The sequence below is a fragment of the Manis javanica genome, chromosome 3 (genome assembly GCF_040802235.1).
Source record: "Manis javanica isolate MJ-LG chromosome 3, MJ_LKY, whole genome shotgun sequence".
NCBI lineage: Eukaryota > Metazoa > Chordata > Mammalia > Pholidota > Manidae > Manis > Manis javanica.
The window spans coordinates 133123821-133144167 of record NC_133158.1 but is presented as its reverse complement, the minus strand read 5'-3'; the positions used below and the strand labels follow the sequence as shown (position 1 = coordinate 133144167).

At 40.2% G+C, this 20347-nt stretch overlaps 1 protein-coding gene across 3 annotated transcripts in view; it reads left to right on the top strand.

Moving 5' to 3' along the window:
• Positions 1-20347, top strand: part of FNDC3B (fibronectin type III domain containing 3B) — a 331538-nt gene that overhangs the window by 299604 nt on the left and 11587 nt on the right. For all 3 annotated transcript variants that reach the window (XM_073232085.1, XM_073232084.1, XM_073232083.1), the window contains exons 23-24: positions 6280-6492; positions 18986-19152. In XM_073232085.1, the coding sequence (XP_073088186.1) occupies positions 6280-6492; positions 18986-19152 (380 nt within the window). The remainder of the gene's footprint in view (positions 1-6279; positions 6493-18985; positions 19153-20347) is intronic.

The following is a 20347-nucleotide window of genomic DNA, read 5'->3' as shown; positions in this document are numbered from 1 at the left end:
GTCTGTTTCATTGGCAGAAGGCAGTTGTTGAACTGAAAGTGTAGTTTGAATCAAAACTATCTTTGGGATGGATCATCAGCTTTGTTTGGTCCAAGTTCTGCTAGGAGAGTGTAGTGTGCCACAGTGCATGAAGGCTTGGAGTCTGAAGAGCTGTGGTTCACACCCAGAGCTGGCCTGTAACCTCTGTGAGTCAGTGCAGATGGCTGAACCTAGCTGGGCCGCAGTTCCTTCAGTTGTAAAATAAAGTAATTCCTACCTCATGGGGCCAGGGTGGAAGTTAGAGAATATACATACCCGAGTTAGACTTCAGCTTCTGCAGCTACTTTGTCATTCAGGTTATTCAGCCTCTCTGAGTTTATTTCCTCACCTCTCAAAGCAAGAAAAAATACTAGTTTCTAACCCATAGCACAGCCCCTTGAAAGGGGCAGGGTCTCACTGTAGTTTGCTGTGGTTCTTGTTAACATTGTCACCTGTCCCTGGGCTCTGTGTGTCACCCTCCCCTTTGAGGATGGTGAAAAGAGAAGCCAGTCCCCTAAGGTGTTGCTCGTTCCTGGCCATAAATTAGAGGAAAGAAAAACGTGGATTGTATCAGCAGATTACTCAATTTATAAAACGAGATGGTGGCAGCAATGCGGTTAAAGTCCAAGACACACATATGTGTGCCAGCACAGTGCCACCCCTCACCAACGCCCAGCACATTCTCCTCATATTAGAAAGGAATGACTATCTCAGGAGACGTCATAGAGAAACAGCTCCATCAGTTAGCACTTTAAAGTGCTCTGGCCACCCTGAATCCTTTTCTTGTCATATGGTGGATTATAGGAAAGGCATTTTTTAAATATTTTATAATCCACCATAGAGACATTCTATTCTCCCTTATCTTAAGTAATGCTGTTTACAAATGCAGCAAAGATATTACTGTCCCCAGTTTATAGGCAAGGAAACTGTTACTTAGAGGTGTTGTCACTTCCCTAAGGTCACCAAAGGAGTGAACAGGATTTCCAGAGAGGCTTCGCTGCTGAAGAGAGTTAAAATGCTACCATGATATTCTTGTTGTTACTGCCGTTTTGTGTTTATTTAGTGCAAAGATTATATGCCTACCAGGTACTTCTCAGTAAAAGGTCAGAGAACTGTAAAGCTACACATGTAAGGAACCCAATACCTACCAAAATACTATAGAGGCTTTAAGGAAATAAGTGAATTTACAAAAGAAATAAAATATCAAATCTACATTTATTTTTGTGTCTCAGTATTTGTAGTTTATAAGCTGTTTTTTTGAGTTCTTATAAATAATTAACATTTCTTAGCATTTTTTTTCGTGAGCAGAAAGTCTTAAGCAACCCACTGCCTCACTTTCTTTTGTTTATTAAAGTAGCTAAGGAATGTTTGGGCTGCACAGAGCTAAACAGTAGGATCACCTGGAGTGCAAGGCGAGCCCAGCTCTGCAGGACGCTGGGCAAGCAGGTGGTAGGCGGTATGTTGGCCTCTGGGCTCTCGAAATACCTGTGCCCAGAATAAAGGGAAGGAATGGCAGTCTGGACACTAGAAAGGCATGAAATAAACTTTGTATCTGAGTATCTTGTTATACCATTGATGAAATATTGAGATTTAGCATCTGGCTTAATTCCCTTTCTCTGAGATGGGAAAAAGGTAGTAATCTCTACCACTATGACAGCCATCTTTGTAAAAAGATTTTTTCCTGTCCAGGTGCAGAAAACTTTCTAACTTTCCAATTACAGGAAAAAAATCACATTAATACCAAAAGCAATTTTGTAAGACTCATGTTGGGAAGCCAGGAAAAGTTTCTTTTAGTCTTTCAGTGCTACCCTGAGAGACTTACATTGCATTATGTACAGGAGATCTGATATAGCCTCTCACATAATAGTGTCTGGGAAAAGTAAGGGTCTTTGTAATGGAGCTTTTCTATACTTTATAACAGATTAGTATTTGCTATATTCCAAACTATAAGGCAAATACTCATCCAGTTTGGGGTGGTTATGAATATAATTACTATAAACATCTGTATGTAGTCCTTTTGTGTCAATATAAATTTTAATTTCTCTGAAGTAAAGACCAAAAAGGGATTGCTGGATGAGAAAACTGCTTTCCAATATGGCTCTACCACTTTGTATTATCACCAAAAGGAGACTCAGTTGCTCCTTGTCCTTGTCAGCTTGATATTAACTATTTCTTATCTTAGGTATTTTAATAGGGGGCATAGTGGTACATCATTTTAGTTTTAATTTGCATTTTCCTGATGGATAATGATGTTGAATATCTTTTTGCAACCTTATTTGCCATGCATTTATCCTCTTTGGTGCAATGTCTGTTCCAGTCTTCTGCCTGTTTTTTTAATCAGGTGGTTTTCTTACTGTTGAGTTTGAGTTTTTATACAGTCCAGATACAATTCCTTTGTCAGGTATATAATTTGCTCATATTTTCTTCCACTCTGTAGCTTGTCTTCATTCTCCTAAGAGTAAAAAAGTTTTTTAATTTTGAAGAAGTCCAGTTTTTTCATTTTTTTCTTTCTTCGATCATGCTTTTGACATCATATCTAAAAACTCTAAATTCTAAGTAATAAATGTTTCCTCCTGTTTTCTTCTTAATATTTTCATATTTTACATGTAAATCTATGATCCACTCTGAGTTAAAGTTTAAAGTAAGGTAGGATTAGATAGAGATTTTTTTTTCCTATCAACATCCAATTGTTCCAACACCATTTGTTACAAAGACTGTTCTTTCTCCATTGGATTCTTTTACATATTTGTCCAAAATCCATCAGCCATATTTATGTGGACCTATTTATGGGCTCTCTATTCTGTTACACTGACTTATGTGTCAGTCTCTCTACCAGTACCACTCTCTCCTGATGACTATAGTTTTATAGTAAGCCCCAACTCAGAAAGGCTGATTCATCCAATTTCATTCTTGATTTTCAAATTTATGTTAGCAATTTTAGTTCCTTTGCCTTTCCAGATAAATTTTAGAATCAGCATACCTATACTTACTAAAAAGAATCCTGCTTGAATTTTACTAGAGTTGCATTATATCTCCAGGTCAGTTTGAGGAGAATTGGGATTTTGTCCTGTCGAGTCTCTTCCAATTTATGAACAAAGTATGTTTATCTCTATAGGTCATCTTCGATATTTTCAACAATGTCTTGTAGTTTCAGGTTTCTTTCTTTCATTCTTATCTCTATATCTTCTTTCCCTACTGTCTGGGACTTCTAGTACATGATACTGAATAGGAGTGGTGAGATTAGACATCCTTGCCTTGTTCCCAGTACTAATGAGAAATCATTTAGTCTTTCACCATTAAGTGTAATGTTAATTGTGGGTGTTTCTGTAAATGCCCTTTTCAGGTTGACAAAGCACCCTTCCATCCCTAGTTTGCTGAGAATTGTTGTTATGAATAGATAATAGATTTCATCAAGTGCTTTTTCTCTGTTGACATGATCATGTGATTTTTCATCTTTAGGCTGTTACTATGATCAGATTGGCCAAGAGCTGGGGAATGAGAGAATGCAGGAGAAAAGCAGGGGTTTTCCCTGCTCTCTCTGAGCATTCAAAGGCCCATTTCTTTCTTTGAGCCAGACTTCTCCTAGAAGCTCTCTGTCCACACAGATGTCTGCTTCTGGATTTCAGGCTGTATTGAGAACAGTGTGGAGTATAATGGAGAAGAAACGGTAAACTCATTGCTGGTTTGGTGATAGTTCAGATTCTTCCCCAAATCCTCTAGCTACTATTTACTTTCTAGAGTTTTTAAGTCAGTACCCCATTTATTTTGTCCAGATTTAACAGCTGCCTTCAGTGGGAGACCCAAGGTGGAGTGTGCTTTTGCCATTTCACCTGGAGTTAATCTGGGTTTTTTTTCTTTTTCTTAATAGTCTACAGGTGTATTATGAGACTAACTTGCTGAATTATATAATCTTGAAAGTTGAAGAATTGAGGCTAATTTGAGGTCACAAGATTAAGTATTGCAACACCTAAATGATATTTTCTCTTTAAGTGTCAGTAGTAATTGCTATAAATGAGACATAAGTTGTAAGAACATTTTAAACTGATCTGTTTCCTAAGTTTTTATCTCTGACTATATTTCTTATTACCATGTGTTTTAAAATAGGTTCAAATCCAACCTATACATGCTTAAGTTACTCTACAAGAAGATATGTCAAAGAAATAATCAATCTTCCCATGTTTTCTTCCATCTGCTACCTCTATAGCTTTTCTTCTTCCTTCCTAATTACAACCCTTAAATAGAATTCGTGCCTCATATCAAATTCACTGAGTATCATAATTCCTCCAAGTGGTAAAGATACCTCAAGACCAATGCTGGGCATAGAAGCCACAGGGCATAAGTCTGCAAAGTAAGAAGCTAACCTTTTCAAACAATATGGCTTCTCTCTCACTTACCAACTTTACATTTCCCTGAATGGCCCCGGAAGATGACTGGTTAGCCAGAGATGGGTAAGATTCCTCAAGGGAGGAACAACCTAAGACAGGCACAGTCGCAGGGGGGCCATCAGGTGAGAAATTGGGGATCAACAGAGGTGAGGCTTAGAACCTCACCCCCCCTGTTTTGAGAGAAATCTTCTGCATCCGTGGATGTATTATTGCCCTTGTCTAGCTTGGATTAACACATAGTCTACAGGCACACACCTGATCATCTACATTTGCTCTCTTACAACACTAAACTATGTTTTCTACCTTTATCTTGCATCTACCTACCACTTCAGCATTTTATTAAAAAAAATAATAATAATAATAATAATAAAGGGAGAAATGTGGGATTCACATATAAATCAAGTATAAAAATCAAACGAATATTCATATTTGACCTGATTGTTTATAGTTCATAATGAGTGATCAAAACTGAAAGTTTCTGTGATGAATGCCCTTGTACTGTTCACCATGTAAGAACTTATTCACTATGTAAGAATTCGTTCACCATGTAAGAACTTGTTCGTTATGCTTCAGAAGATTGGAGACTGACGAGAATTAGGCTGGGGGTGGATTAATGATTGTGCATTGAGCATTGACTCCCCTATACAGAATTTTATTGTTGTTAACAACCATTTGATCAATAAATATGAGAAATGCCCTCTCAAAAAAAAAATATAGGTTCAAATCCAAATCAAGTATAAATCTTGAAACTTTTAGAATTAGTGATACCACACTGTTCTGTCAGCTCAATAAGATGCCTGGGTTCCTAATAAGGGGTCTGGGTGGAGGTTTCCACTGGAGACCTAGTCATGGGGCATGAAGAGATGGAGGAAATGCAACCTGGCAGTGCTCTGAAGAGGGGTGATGCCATGGAAATGTCTGAGTGTATTGAGAGAACTGTCCCTGTTGTGCAGAAGAAGGGAGGAAGGGTGGGGGAGGGCAGGGCAGGGTGAGACCTTGGTCTGAGAAGCAGAGGACGCAGTCCTCTGCAGGGGTACGCAGGCCACTGTATGCCAGGAGGAAACAAGTTTCAAAAACATGCAGTCGCTGCAGGAAGAGGATGAGCATGAGGATGGAGAGGTGTTCTTAGTGGGTTGTATGACAACCTTGGAGAACTGTTTCAATCAACTAGTAAGGAAAGAGAGAAACAAGAAAAATAGGAATAATACCAGTATATTATTTTATTTATACATTTAACTCTTTGATTTTTAATTCCTAGACTATGAGGAAAGTGTTAATATGTCTTTATTACCCATAACACTACACATAGCAAACATCCAGTTAAGATTTTTGCACCCCTAAGGGGACACCCTGTTCTAGCAGTGTCTGTGCCCCTGGCTCTGGTTAAGGACGAACAGAGGTGGTTGGGTAAGGCTGGAGAAAGGGTGATGGGGACGAGTAATGTACTGTTGGAGAGTTGCTGTCCTTTGTTTTTGAATTCTAAAGGAGGCTTATTTGTTCTGTTTCATTTATTCTTTATAGCCCACTTACTTCAAAAACTGACAACTTGAGTTGAGTGGCTAGAGCAAAATATAAAAGTATGTCTTTAGGATGTCTTCCCTTGGACAGCAGTCTTTTTTTTTTTTTTTTTTTCAATTAAAAAAGTAAGAGATACCTTGCTAACGAGCTTTATTTTTGCTCTTTTTTGGAACAGAGAGTATATAATCTGTCCTCTGAGCTGCCCAGTTCCCTGTTGTCTTAAATTACTTTAACTTGTTTCTGTTTTTTCTATGACAATACTTAAAGGGCAAGTAAGATGTACTCCACAATGTTTATTTCAGCTGAGGCATTGTTGCCTCTTAAACCTGCAATGTTTGTATTCTTTTCCTTTTTCCAGAATCAGAATTCAGGCCGTAAACGAAATTGGAGCTGGACCATTTAGTCAGTTCATTAAAGCAAAAACTCGGCCATTACCACCCTTGCCTCCTAGGCTTGAATGTGCTGCAGCCGGGCCGCAGAGCCTGAAGCTCAAGTGGGGAGACAGCAACGCCAAGACACATGGTGCTGATGACATGGTGTACACACTACAACTGGAGGATAGGAACAAGAGGTAAAGTGGGGGTGAGGGTACGTGGGAGGGTTCCATGGCTTGGCTTGTGGGATGAAGCTTTACCTATTCACTTGGCCCTCTAAAACACTCTTCCTCCTTGTAGAAAGATTTCCTGTGTAGTTGGGCCCTGCATTTTGTACCCAAACTTGTATCTGCCATTTTCCATTTGGAGATTTCTACACTAACATTCTAAAGATTCAAAGATTCTGATTTTCCTCCATGTGACAATACATGTGTTGTTTTTTCTTTCATCAAGCCAGATAATGGAGAGAAATTCGAGTCAGGCTATGTTACAGCATTATATTAGCCACAAGTGCAGAGGGAAATACAACTCAGGAAAAGATGTTACCTCTTTAAATATTTAGTAGCCGTCAGGACAAACATGTTTACCAATCTGAAGTAGCGTAGTGATGTACAGATGGGGATTGTACTCTGTAACTATGGGCAATGCACTATCAAATTAGCCAGAGCAAATAGAAGATTCTTTATAAGACTCCGTCCCCAGGAAACACTCTTGGCCACAGAAATCAAATCCAGCTTTTCATGTAGTATTTATTTAACCTAACTCCATTTCCTCTGAAAATGGCCAATCAGAAGATAGGCAGCTGAACTGTACTTAGATATCATTAAAATGCAAAACAAAAGTTAATGTTGATGGAATGGTCTCTTACCAAAAGTCCAAATCAAAGAATCAGGTGAAGGAGGTGGAAAATCACCATAAAACCAAGACAGGTGACATTTTGGACTTGCCTTTGAATGACTTGTGAGGCCCAGTAGTTTGACTGTAGAAGAACAAAAAGTGATTGTCCTGTAGGAAACAGGTCCTGTAGAGAAAGTAAGGCTTCTTTTGGTTGGTTCATTAGCGATTAAATACGGACTCACTCACAGGCATGGTCACTCGCCTTACCTGTGCGCCTTTGAATGTGTTTTCATGGGCTCGTTATTTTACTCCAATCTTCTCAACTGGAGAGTGCTGGCAAGAACGGGAATTACGCCCTAACACAAATCATGATAAATATATATAAAGCTAGCACATTGGGAAAATTTATAAGTCAGTCTTTAAGTTTTTTTCCTGGGCTTTTGGCTTCCATTGTTGGTGGAAAGAATATTCCTTAGAGAATATCTTCTAGCTTTACTGACTTAGAAAAAGTGAAGCTCAGAAACATTGCTGAGGCCAGTGGCAGCCTTGGGATCCATCACCTCCTGGCCCCCTATGCCTTACTGTCAACCTGCAGGGATGTGGGGAGAGTGCCAGCTCTGCACCAGCCAGGTGTCTCCATCTTCCTGCAGTCCTGCCCTGTGAGGGGCAGCCACCCGAGGTGCCTCATACGCAGAACTGTGCAGATGCTGAGAACAAAAGCCCAGTGACACTGGTCCAAATGAGTATACTGTTGTGAGACATTTAAATATGCCAGACAGAAAACAGTGCAGGACCTAGTAATCAATACATGCTCTCTCTCAAAAAAAAAAAAAAGGCACAAGGCTGGCCTTGTAAATCAAATAAATGACTTGCCTAAATTTAAATGGCAATTTAAGAAAACTTACCATTAGGAACAGTATTTTTCTTAATTTTATGAGCTGGAGTCCAAATTTATCTTCTTAAAATTAGATTTGTCAGTACTCTCAGAAAGTTATTAAAGTGATGGGAGTATAGAGCATAATAAATTCTCATGCTATTTGTGGAATAATTTTCTGAGATTTAATAGGATGAAACTTGGCCTAATTTGAGTTTGCAGATGTCCTTCCTTGGTGTCTTAAAACTGAACTCTTGTAGTGAATGTCCCCTTGAATCCAAGCCTTTAGCTTTGGATCTTAACTTACAAGGACTAGGGATAAATCATTGGAGTTAGGACATCATAGTGCTTGTTATTAGAATGGTCTTTGTTCTAGTCCCTGTGAGGTTCTTTAGGATTTGGACCTGGTCTGTCTAGTTGAAATTGTGTTCTTTCTAAGTGGCAGCTGTCTTTCTTATTGAACTTGTTGCCAGAGTGGTTTCTAGTGGCTTTTAAGCAAAGTACACATATTCTTTAGCATATGCATTGATGTCATTAACCACTAATAAGTTCTTGTTATAGATGTGGCAAAAAATTGTCTGTCCTACTTGTAGCCAAGGTTAGAACGAGAGAGATTTAATTGTGGTTTAATTTACTTAACTCACCAGTCACCATGGGTTTGAAAGGAAAGCAGCCATTGTCTGAGTCATACACTGTCTTAGCTAGCTATGAAAGTAATCTTAGTCTTAAAGTAATCTTAGTCTTAAAGTCTTAGTACTTTATAACAGAAGCACAATGAAAATTAGTAACTATGCTTGGAAATAGTCAGATTAAAGACTTGAATCCTTATTTTCTCCTTCTCCATAATATACAGGCTGAACTAGAAGATAAACTCTGAGATTTTCCCTACCTTTTTCACATTAAAGCAACAATCTTTGTCATTTGTGAGCTAAACCTTTATAAAACGCTCTCGTAAATGGGCATATTATCTCTTTTCTTTTTATATTTTATCTATGTTTTTGACAAATAAGAAAATAGTAAGATACTAACTTTCCTTAAGAGTGACCATTTAATGTCCAGAACTCCTGAGGTTTGCATCTATGAAGTGCTGGTATTATGTTTATTTAGGTACCTCTCAATCAGAAAATCTGAAATGGCCCCAGAGATTTCTGAGTATAAAGTTTTTAAGGGAAATGTCTGTTTATTGAGTACCTACAAAGTACCAGACATTGAGAGCTTTTATCTGCATTACATAGTTCTTGAATAAAAAGTGAAATATTTTTTATGATGACAAGACTTCTGCCAAAGCCTTTACCATATAGGTGAAAAGAATGTATATATATATATTGTTTTGATAAGTTGACTTGACTTCAACTTATGATTACCAGGAATTTTATACATGCAAAGAAAGGAACTGTGGTTAAGTATTGGATAGACAGAGATGACTGAGATAGATCATTCGCCTTAAGGAGTCTGGTTGGGAGATAGGTAGCACAGACTGATACATTCAGGCAAATCATGATGTTCTGGAAGGCTTAAAGATTGATGTGTATGATTGACTCATACACAGAGTTTAGAGGAAGGATAGAAGAATGTCATCTGTTATAGGCTTAAAATTAAATGAACAGAGAAGGCTTTTTAGAGAGAGAACAGATTGGTGAGTCTTGAAAGGGTCCCAATCTTGAAATGTTATGCAAGAGAGCTTTAGGTTGAAGACCTGGGATAAGGACTCAGGACTAGATGGAAATATAAGATACAATCTCCAAAGCACAGAAACTTGCCTTGGGTCTTTCTCCCAAGTAAATACCTCTTTATATTCTGGTACTTTTACACATGAACCTTTTTATGTTTGTGACTATTTCATGTAAATTGAAGGTATCCCCAAAGGGCATCTTGCTCAGATCCTTGCCTCAAGGTCAGTCAACCTAGAGTTTATCCAGATCACCTGGACTTGCTATGTTGAAATTTTTTCCCCCTTGAATAGGAAATGTGTTTCCCATGTATTCAAGTTTTGACCTATAAGGGTCTCAGTTCAAGGCCACTGATGACGCATTTATGAGCACTCTCAAAGCAGTGCTTTAAATTATAGGACTCCCTAGCAGCTACATTATGATCATTCAATCATTAGTTTTTTTCTTGAATAACTACAATGTGCTAGGTCTTATGAGAAATGTTGCCTACCTATAAGGAGCTTATCTTGCTGAGAAAATTAACATGAAACAATGAGCAGACAGCACAAGAGATTTAATTTCAACAGAAAGACAAAAATTATATTACTTTAGCCATAGAGTGATTAAGTCTACCATTGTTAGCAGATCTAGCATGGAAGATCTGAATGTCTTTGGTCCGTGTGTGTGCAAGAAAAATATCTACCCAAAGTAAACATTTTCATAATGCTGCATTAACCTAATACAGGGTTTAGAATAACAAGATCAGCTCATGCATTTTAAGATTGTAACGCTGTACTGATGATTTTGAAGATGCATTTGCCTGTGTTATTTAAATGAAATGTTATGCTGCCCTAACAGAATTTGAGGTGATGCTGATTGTCATCCTGGCCCTCCTGGGTTGATGTTCCCAATAATTGTACACAGCACTGAGGCAAGAGGAACTTAAGTTCCAGGAATGCATTTATGGTTAATCTGTTGTTCAGGTTTAGTCAGATAGCCAGTGTATTTTAAAGCAAGGCTCCGGCAAAATGGGGATGGGAGAGAGAGGGCTCTAATAGAGTGGATAATTACCACTGCTCCCTATTTAACTCGGCCCTTCTGCCCCTGACCCTTTTCCCTTCAGCCAGCAAAATTGGAGGCTTTGTAATGAATACAATATGACTGCCCAGTTTGCTGTTAGAGAGGGACAGAAAATATCTGCATACCAAAACCCTAAAGAAATAAATACTGGGCAACAAATAAAAGTGGCGGAGGCGCATGAGCACTGTAGGAGGAGCAAACTTTTGTTAATGTATGCCTACCATGGAGCAAACTTCTCTTTCTCTTTCTTAGAGCATATTGCTAAATGAAGTGAAATAGATGTAAGGCAACTAGCTCAGGGCCCACAACAGACTTTTAGTATTTGTTTTCTTTGCTTCTCTACTAGTCCCCAATTCACATGCTCACCCTCATTGGATAAAAGGCATTTTTATATTACCTTCAGTCACCAGAAAGCTCACAGCAGGGTTATCAAATCTCTCATGTAATCCCAGATATGTTACTGAGTTTCTAGATGACTAGAGGCATGCCCCTTAACTTTGTTTTGCCTTTCTTTCTTCCTCTACAAAATGGATCTAATGATGCCTATCTCCAGTCACTGATTAGGGGGGAAAGTATTTTTATTTCTTAGAAAAGGAGCACAGAAATTCAGCCTGCAAATGAAGAGTGCTGCTAGCTTTGTCAATCTCAGACTGAAATGTCTAGGCACAGACAGAGGTGAGGCAGAGATTTATTTGAGATCTTAACTGGACCAGAAGTAGAATTCAGATTAGTTTTTTCTTCTGCTTAAAAATAAAATATGTACCTATTTAAAAATAAATAACAATAGAATTGGATAGCATTTTCCACACTATTTTTCCTAAGTCAAGTAAGAGTGGGGCAAAGCCACTAAGGTAGAAATAAGTGAACAGAAATTCGGAAGACTAAGGGAAGAGTATCCTTGGAGGTGAGATTCACTGCGTACACCCGAGAGCAAAGCAGAAGAATGGGAGCTTTCAAGGTTCTCAGGTGGTCTTTAGAGATTCTTCTCATCCTTTCTTTGAATATAAATAAATTTCTTTATCAATAAGTACAGTTTGTACAAAAAAGAATTGAAAGTAGGAATTTCATTCTGTGTAAAAAGTTTCATCAGTATCTATAGTAATGTTTTATTTCATAGAAAAGGAGAATAAAAGGAAGCATGACCAAAAAATATTGTAGCCAACCACTCCCAAGCCACAAGGTCCGCATTCAGCGAGGGACATGGGGAGGAAGTGAACCCCTTCTCACTGGTCTTTTGGAAATCACTACTGGCACTTTAGTGCTCAGAGTGCAAACAGGGATGCTCACCCACATCAAAACCAGGTTAGGAAATGCATCCGCCCTACCTTAGGTGTCCCCGAATGCCGCCATCTGCTTCCTTAGCTTCTGCATAGACATGACAGGACTTGGTGTTCTTGGCGGAGTGAGGGCACATTCCATGCAGTCCTGTTTTGAACATCTTCCATTCCCAAACATCACTTCAGCAGCATAGGAAGTTTCTCTCTCTCTCTCTCGCTCCCCCTTCCCCCCACCCTCTCTCTCTCTCTCTCTCTCTCTTTCTCTCTTTCTCTCTCTCTCTCTCTCTCTCTCTCTCTCTCCCTCCCTCCCTCCTTCCCCCCACCCTCTCTCTCTCTCTCTCCCTCCCTCCCCCCCCACCCTCTCTCTCTCTCTCACTCTCACTCTCTCTCCTCTCTCTCATACACATACAATCTATGGAGTGCAGGGAAATTTAGAAAAAATAAAGGCAATGACATGACAATGTCAAGGAATATAGCAATACTGAGCTAACAGCTGTTGATTTGTGATACTATGAAACAGGTTTTGAAATGTGCCGTTTGCAGCCTTTAGTAAACTACAGGCCATTTTAGGTCAGCAGGTTAGATTATGTTGAGTAGTTAATATTAATGGGCCACTGTTTGTGATGGGCATAGAGATTATAAAATAGAGTAGTAAACCCAGAATCCTTAGCCTCTTCTCTTATTTTCTTCTGTGAATTTAAGTTATAAGCCATCCAGAGCATTCTTGGGTGTTCCATTTAGAAAAAAACTGTTTTAAGGAAACAGATTTTAAAATTAAATTCTATATATCATCATTTTCCTCTAAAATGATTTAAAATAAAGAATCATTTAAAGATGTAACATGTCTGAATTTCTTCCTTCAGTAGCACTTCGGTGAAAAGAAAGTCATCTTAGCAATGTAAAAACCTGAAATAGGTTAAAAGTATTCCTCCCCCTAAAATTTCTTGAAAAATGTCAAAAATCTGCTGTTCTGCCTTCCTGGTATATATTTAATAAGGAATCAGAGAATTTCCTGCCCGTTTCCTTTGGATCTCATAAAAATCCCTGCCAGGTCAACAACTGTTATTATCCCAAGTGTCTGGAAACAGCCTGGAGAGTTATCAGCTCTTTCAAGTTCACAGGGAAGGTAACAGGCTGTATGGTGGCCAAGGTCTTCATACCAGCCGTGGAGTATACTGACGGGCAAGCAGAATCAGTGAAAGCATTTTGTATTCAGATACATAGGACATTTTTTAAAATCACCAGCAAATTACCGTGAAAACCCCTGCCTGCTTGTTACCGTCAAAGTGTCTCGAGACATTTCAGGCAAAGCTGAAGCACAGTGGGGCAGAGCCATATAAGAATTCATTTAGACCATGAACTTTAATGACCCACCCAACGTTCTCCCTTGTTTCCCCTTCCAAGTAAATATTTTTCAGTATGAGACAGCGTTTCTCCCCATTTTTCCTTCACTGAGTAGCAAGGGCCACATCTGCATGAACGGGCCGCACTTTTATAGGCCCTACTGCTCCCAGCGCCATCGTCTTCAGCAGCAGTTCCTCACCTGGTTCTCCAGGACAGGGCAAGTGACATACACATGCACACCTTTCTCTCCGACTCAGAGATGCCTAAGGGATTGCAAGTGGGCGGGATGCCATTCTGGGAACGTTCTTCAGGCTTCTTCAACACTGAGAAGGGAGGTAACTCATTCACGAACCTTGGTGCTTTGTTATTAATAACATTAGTATTCAACAGCCGCCTGAGGGGTAGGCACCAATATACCCATTTTACAGAGGGGGAAACAACTTACCTGGCTAGGAGCTAAAATCATTAGGCTGTTGAACCTGAACTCAAACTCAAGTCTGCTGACCACAGAAATTGATATTACCCTCTGTGCCTTCCACCCCTGGGCCATGGGGCCAGTGCCTCCAAAGGTATGTGGCCATGGGCAGAAGGGGTTGAGGATGGGGTGGAAGCCCCCTCAGAGGCCCCACCAGTGTGGGCTCTGGGCTCCAGGACAACCTTTAAGGAGCTAGGCTACCACCAGAGGTCCCTGTGCCAACATGTGCCTCAGCCAAGGAGCCCCTGGATACCAGGCATTGAACTCTTCCTGTATATTGGGCTCAATGCTGAGCTTGTTACTCACATTTCTGCATTTGACTCTTAAAACAGCCTACAAAGTGGATACTGTCCCTGTTTTGCAGATGGGAAAAACCAATGCTTAGCACCAGCAAGAGATTTGGCAGTAAAGGGCGGTGCTGAGATTCATGTCCCACCTTCCTGGGTCCAAGTCCTTGCTCCACCACCTCCATCAGCAGTGTGGTAGGGTGACAGGGAGAAGTTGAAAATGGTCCAATCTTTACCAGGCCGCATAGACCACTCAATGTGTCTCTTGTTCCCTATGCCACACCAAACCTCCAGTCAAGGGATTGCGGTCTCAGAATTTTTCACCATCTCCTGCTAGTTATGTAGGCACCCTAGCACTCTAGGTGCCCCCCGCCGTTCCCAGTTGATTTTTTCCCATTGCAGGGATTGGCTTTTCTCCCCCCACTGCATCTTGAGGTGCTGCACGCTGAAGTAGCATGCATCAGGGCCTTCAGGATGGCAGGCTTCTGGGGGTCCAAGCCCTGACCTTGGGCACTCTGGTGTAAAGGGGGAGGGACAGGGGAAAGGGAAACTGGATGTTACTGTCCTCTCTTCATGGCAAAGCTGTGCTCTAGCTCTGAATCCTTGGTTGCACTTAAAATGTGGAGTCTTCCATCATTGTCTCTTAGAATTAAATTCTATCACCAAAGGCCTCTGGCTGGCTTAGTTACTTTAAAATGAAGGGTTTAAAAAAAGAAAGAAAGATTTAGGGGAGAGAAATAAATTAATTGCTCTTTGTAATGCAAATATTTGAGTATTTTTAATCTCTCCCTGGGTGGTCCTATCCACAGGGTGCTAACCTACAGAACCTCCTAGAGAGTCCACTGTGCAACTGGCATAGATCACTGGTTCTGCAGAGAGAGTATTTCTTCTCCTGCCTCTTGGTGATGGAAAATAATTACAGAACTGGGATAGAAGAGGGACTCTACTTTTTTGTGTTGGCTTGTGTGTTAAAATTTTCTTTTGGCTGGCCTTTATTGTTTCAAACAAGTTATTGTTAGTGTGGACAGAAAGACATTTAGGACCAATGACACATATCTGGAGGCCTGCCCTGCGTAGTGACTGGGTTTTTACAGGAGCTATCAAATTGAATCCCGCTACAGTCTTGTGAGGGAGGTGTTCTTGCCTGCACGTCACTGACAGGTCCCAGTGCCCGAGGGTAAACAGCCCCCTGACAGAGCCCCACAGCTGACGTCTGAGGCCGTGGCCGGCCTGCGGGGCAGCCTCTCACCACGCAGCCCAATGTCCACACAGGAGGGGAAAAAAATAACCTTAGTGTTAGCCAACAGTGATGTAGAGGGAGTCTCTCAGAAGGGAGAGTGGAGTTTATTCTTTAAAATCCTGTATTGTCAGCATTGTAAAATAATACAACTGACACACACCGAATAATTATTACATGTCAGGACAAAGTGCTTTTACTAACCCATCTGCATCTCACAACTCTGTAAGGTAGGTCCTGTCATCATCCTGTTGCCCGGAGGAGGAAACCGAGGCACAAAGAGGCCGAGTTTGCTGGCCTGGTGGCAGAACCCACATTTCCTGAGGATATGTCAAGCACTCAGATGGCTGTAGAAGAAATATATAACAAGTGTTACCCCTTAACATTTCAAAACTAAAAACCCTTGAAACCCTTAAAATTAGACGGAAAGTGCCAAACTGGCTGTTACCACATGAAGATGAGATCTTCAGAAACCTAAAATTGAGAAGTGAGATTTTCATAGATTTTGTTTTCTGATTGGTAAACTGACTTAATATAAAGTTTAACTAGATTCTATTACATATGCATTTAATAAATTTGTTAAAAGTGTAAAGTACCCAAAATTAGAAATAACTGGTAAATGATTTCCTTAAGGTAAAAAGTATTAATACCAAGGCTTTCTCATCTTTCACTCCATAATCTCATTCTTGCTGTTCTTTCTGCTTTTACCTCCTTTATTTCCGAGAAGAAAAGGACAAGAGAAACCTTTAAAGTGAGGAAAGTGTAGGCTTTTAAGCAATATGCAGGCTTGCTGTCTTTAATGGCTCTCTGTGGCTCTCGGTCACACATCAGTGTGAGATGATTGGGGGAAATCCTCAGAAGGCAGTAGGCAAACTGCCTTGTTTGTCAGCACCTTCTGACCTTGGACCTGTGTGTCCACCTTCAGAGGCAGGCCCTAAGAAGCCAGGGCCCATCTGTTCCTCTCAGTGCGCATTTGGTGTAGGATGGCACTGCTCATGCTTGGCAGTCTGTCAGGGTCTCTCCCCAAACTAAGGGTTCCTGATGCCTCCCCTCCCACCCAATGCCCCTTTCAGTAGAGAGCCTGTCATGCCCACCATCTTCTTCCCTCCACTTACTGAGGGCTCTCTACCTGACTAGTTGCATGACATAGGAATGAACCACCATCTATTTTATCTATTCCCATACACATTTTGAGAACAAAATAAGAGAACTCTCCTTCCCCACAGAATTTCTTTCTCAGGGAAGGAAGGTCAGACAAAGCCATGATGCCTTTCATCAGAGCAGCAAGCAGGTCATGATTGATTATTGCCAGAGTTCACAGGCTAAATTAAAGAACTAGTCAGACACATGCTTATTCTAGAAAAGGCTGGAGGGATAAAGAGTTACCCCTTACCTTCCTGTTCTCAGCTGCTGGGAGCACCAGGCTGCCTGTTCCAACTTCTCTGAAATTCTTGCTACAAGGTGGGCCTACTGCAGCTACCTACATCCACCTTCTCTGGATGCAAGGTCATTAAACTCTAACCTGAAATCCTCTGGGTAAAGGCCTCTGTCACAACTTTCAGAGTCACTTTAGCTTTTTCTAGAAGCAAATGTAGCTTTTCTTTTATTTCTAAGTAATTCTATGCCAAGATGCAAACACATGCTCTAGTGGCAAAACTTTAAGTTCTTCATAATTATGCTCTGTCTTGCTTTACTTTTTATAAATTGGAATACAACTTTAAAAGATTAATTAAATGCTGTGGTGCAAGAACAAATGGAGAATTTAGATTACATACAAGATGAGAGTGCAGAGTCTGCTCTGGTGAATTTCTCTGTGACTGTGAGTGCTGCCTGCATAGATAGATGTAACTTGCTTTCAAAAGGAGATTCTCTCCTTTGAGCAAGGCAGGACAGCAAAGCAATCCTGTGGCTAGTAATCCTCTCCAAACTCCATTCAAAACTGGCTTTACTGCAAGTTTGTGTTGAAGATGTAACACTTTAACTACTTAAGCCATGATTTCTATTTTGTAGTATAATTAAGGGCAATTACTCTGGTCAGAGCTTCTAGCCCAGGTGAGGCTGAGTTAATAAATAGCAGTTTGCCTCTAGCATTAGCAAGGGGATCTTCATTAAGGTGGTGATGTGTGAAGAGGACTAAATAGGTTGCCATGGTATTGGTGAGTTTGAGCCTGGACTCTGGCTATCCCTGAAATTAAAAATGCTCAGTCTTCAGTAAAAGGTGCTTCCTTACACAGTAGAGCAAAGGAACATTAAATTAGGCCAAACGACTAGACCCAGAAACTCAGTTGCAGGCTGATAAATGCATGGATATTTCAAAAGAAGTATTGACTCTGACAGGTTTGGGGAAAAAAAGTTGTTGAATCTCTGTATCTATCCATCCATCTGGAGGGACTGTTTTTTGGCACATGGAAAAGCTGCTGCTCTCCTTCAGAAAACCCTGCCCACACACAGGACCAACTAACCCACAGGGATTAGGTCTTACTCATCTTTGAGTCCACAGAGCCTAGCACACAGCAGATGTTCAAGAAATGTCTGCTAAATGAATGCATAAATTTTGCTTGCCCCTCAGACTACAGTGGCCTAACAGTCAGGCAGTTTGAAGTGTGCATCTATCCCCGACCAACCTCCAGCAGGTTCAGAAGACAGTGGATCCTCCTCAGGGGGCCGTGACAAAGCACGGGAAACTGGCAGAAGCAAATGGCCTGTGTAGGAATGGGGCAGTGTGATTGATTACTCATATAATGGTTCTCAAAGTGGCCCTGGACTGGAAGGATTCAAATCCAGAATCTGCTGAAGATCCTGGGTAACTTAACAGAAGTTATTCCCAAAACTTTGCAATTACCTAAAAGACGATGATGACAGTGTATCATAGTTCTGAATAACCCAGTTTCATTCTGAAAGTATTAATTTTTCAAAACGCTGGGGAGAACATTTGATTTCATAAGGCCTTATTTTTTTATCTTCATGCCTTCTATGCTTATGTTTCATGGAAATATTAATTAGCAGGCAAGTACAAAGTAGTCCTGATTCAGGTGGGAAAAGGAGCCACCACCTGCCAGTGTAACCTGTCCAGCCCACCTGTGCAAGTTTTTTGTTTTAACATGGATGATTCTGAGCAAAGTAATTTTTTTCCTTTTACGTATTTTCTCAAAGATCTATCATCCTAAATATCTTCTTATTAGTTTGGGAAAGGAGCTCTGAAAGCTCAAAGTTAAAATTTAAAGAATTTTCTAGCTAAACCTAAATTATTTGGAAAATTCGGGTTAAGCAGACTATGTATTTAACATTAGCTTCATTGTCTATTACATAGTAGAAGGTAATTTAACAGTATCAGATCATATAAATATTACCATGAAAATTTTGAAATTTGTTTTTTATTAGTAAAAGCATGAACTGGCATTAGAATCTATACCATAATTAAAGGGATCTCATTCTAATTTTTATGTGTGCTTAAATTTTTCTTTTATGTAACATAACTATAACATAGCAACTGGTTATTAATTATTGCTGTTAATAATTCAGACATATGAAAAGCATTTACCAGGTTGGCCTAGTCTCCACTAGTTTGTATCAAATTTCTTGTCACTAATAAAAGTTCCAATGGCTAACAGAGTCTGCTCCTTCCTCTAGGTTTATTTCAATCTACAGAGGACCCAGCCACACCTACAAGGTCCAGAGACTGACGGAATTCACATGCTACTCCTTCAGAATCCAGGCAACGAGTGAGGCTGGGGAAGGGCCCTGCTCAGAAACCTACACCTTCAGCACAACCAAGAGTTTCCCCCCCACCATCAAAGGTCTGTAGGTTCTGGCACATTCTTCTGTGAGAGTAAGAAAATGTTAGGGCTTAGGGTAGAAGGCTCAATTCTGACCTTAAATGTACTCTTGTAATATTTCTAATATAAGCAAGAAAGAGTCAAAAGAACTTTCTGAAAGTTGTTTAGGAAATGAGAGGCCTTAAAAGAGGGAGCCTACCAATAATGACTTTTCTCAAGTAGTTACAAATGATTGTCACAAATAATTAGTAGTAAGACAGTCTCATCCTGTGTGACAGACTTTGGGCTAGAAATGAGGGTGTATTCCTGGTGTCGTAGCACTTGAGGGGTCCCCAGAGTCTGACTTGGATTGTGTGAAGGTCTCCCACCACTGCTCCATGGGAAATACCTCCCCCCACATCCCTGCCTCAGCAGTCCAGAAGCTCTTTGGCAGTTACTTTTGCATGTGACGCACAAACTAGTAGAAGTGGATGTGCACATGCAAGGCCTTGCAGGGCCAGTTGGCTAGTAAATGCTCCTGCCCTTTGGTATGACTTGACCTTTCAGCTCTCACAGAAGAGGCTCCTGAACATACTGTGGCTGATGACTTCATTGTGACAGGATGGCTTGTCACATTTCCCAGTTAGCAAACTTCAGGGGTCTTCCAGGCACTAACTTTGCCTCTCAAGGTAATTGTTGGTAGAGATGCATCATGTGGAAAACAGAGCTCTGAATTGATGGCACTTCTCATGGCATGTTTACATCAGAAGGGCAGTTTGCTCACCCTGTCGCGTGACCAGGTCTTCTTCCTCATCCTCTTAGATTCAGGAAATTGTCATCTTAACTGGTGGACTGTTTAGTCTGATAAGATTTCTTGATTGGTTTTTCCATAAATTGCTTGGAGTTTTGGCCAACAGCTTCCAACTTTTTTTTTTCTGAAACAGTATTGTACAGAATTGCTAGCAGAAACAACTTCCTCAAAGGAATTAATTTCATCTAATTATTAAAGAATAAGGGGTTCTGAGAGAGGAGTTATACAGTTTAGTCACAAAATAGAAAAAGACCAGATGCGGAATTAAACTGTAGGAATAGAGCATAGCTATGAGACAATATTTTTAAATTCTGTAACATTTTAAGTGCTTCATTACAAACTAATATGATTTAGCTGTAAACCAGAATGATGAGTCCAGAAGGTGAAAAACAAACTACAAAATAAAAAAACATAACAATTTTTAAA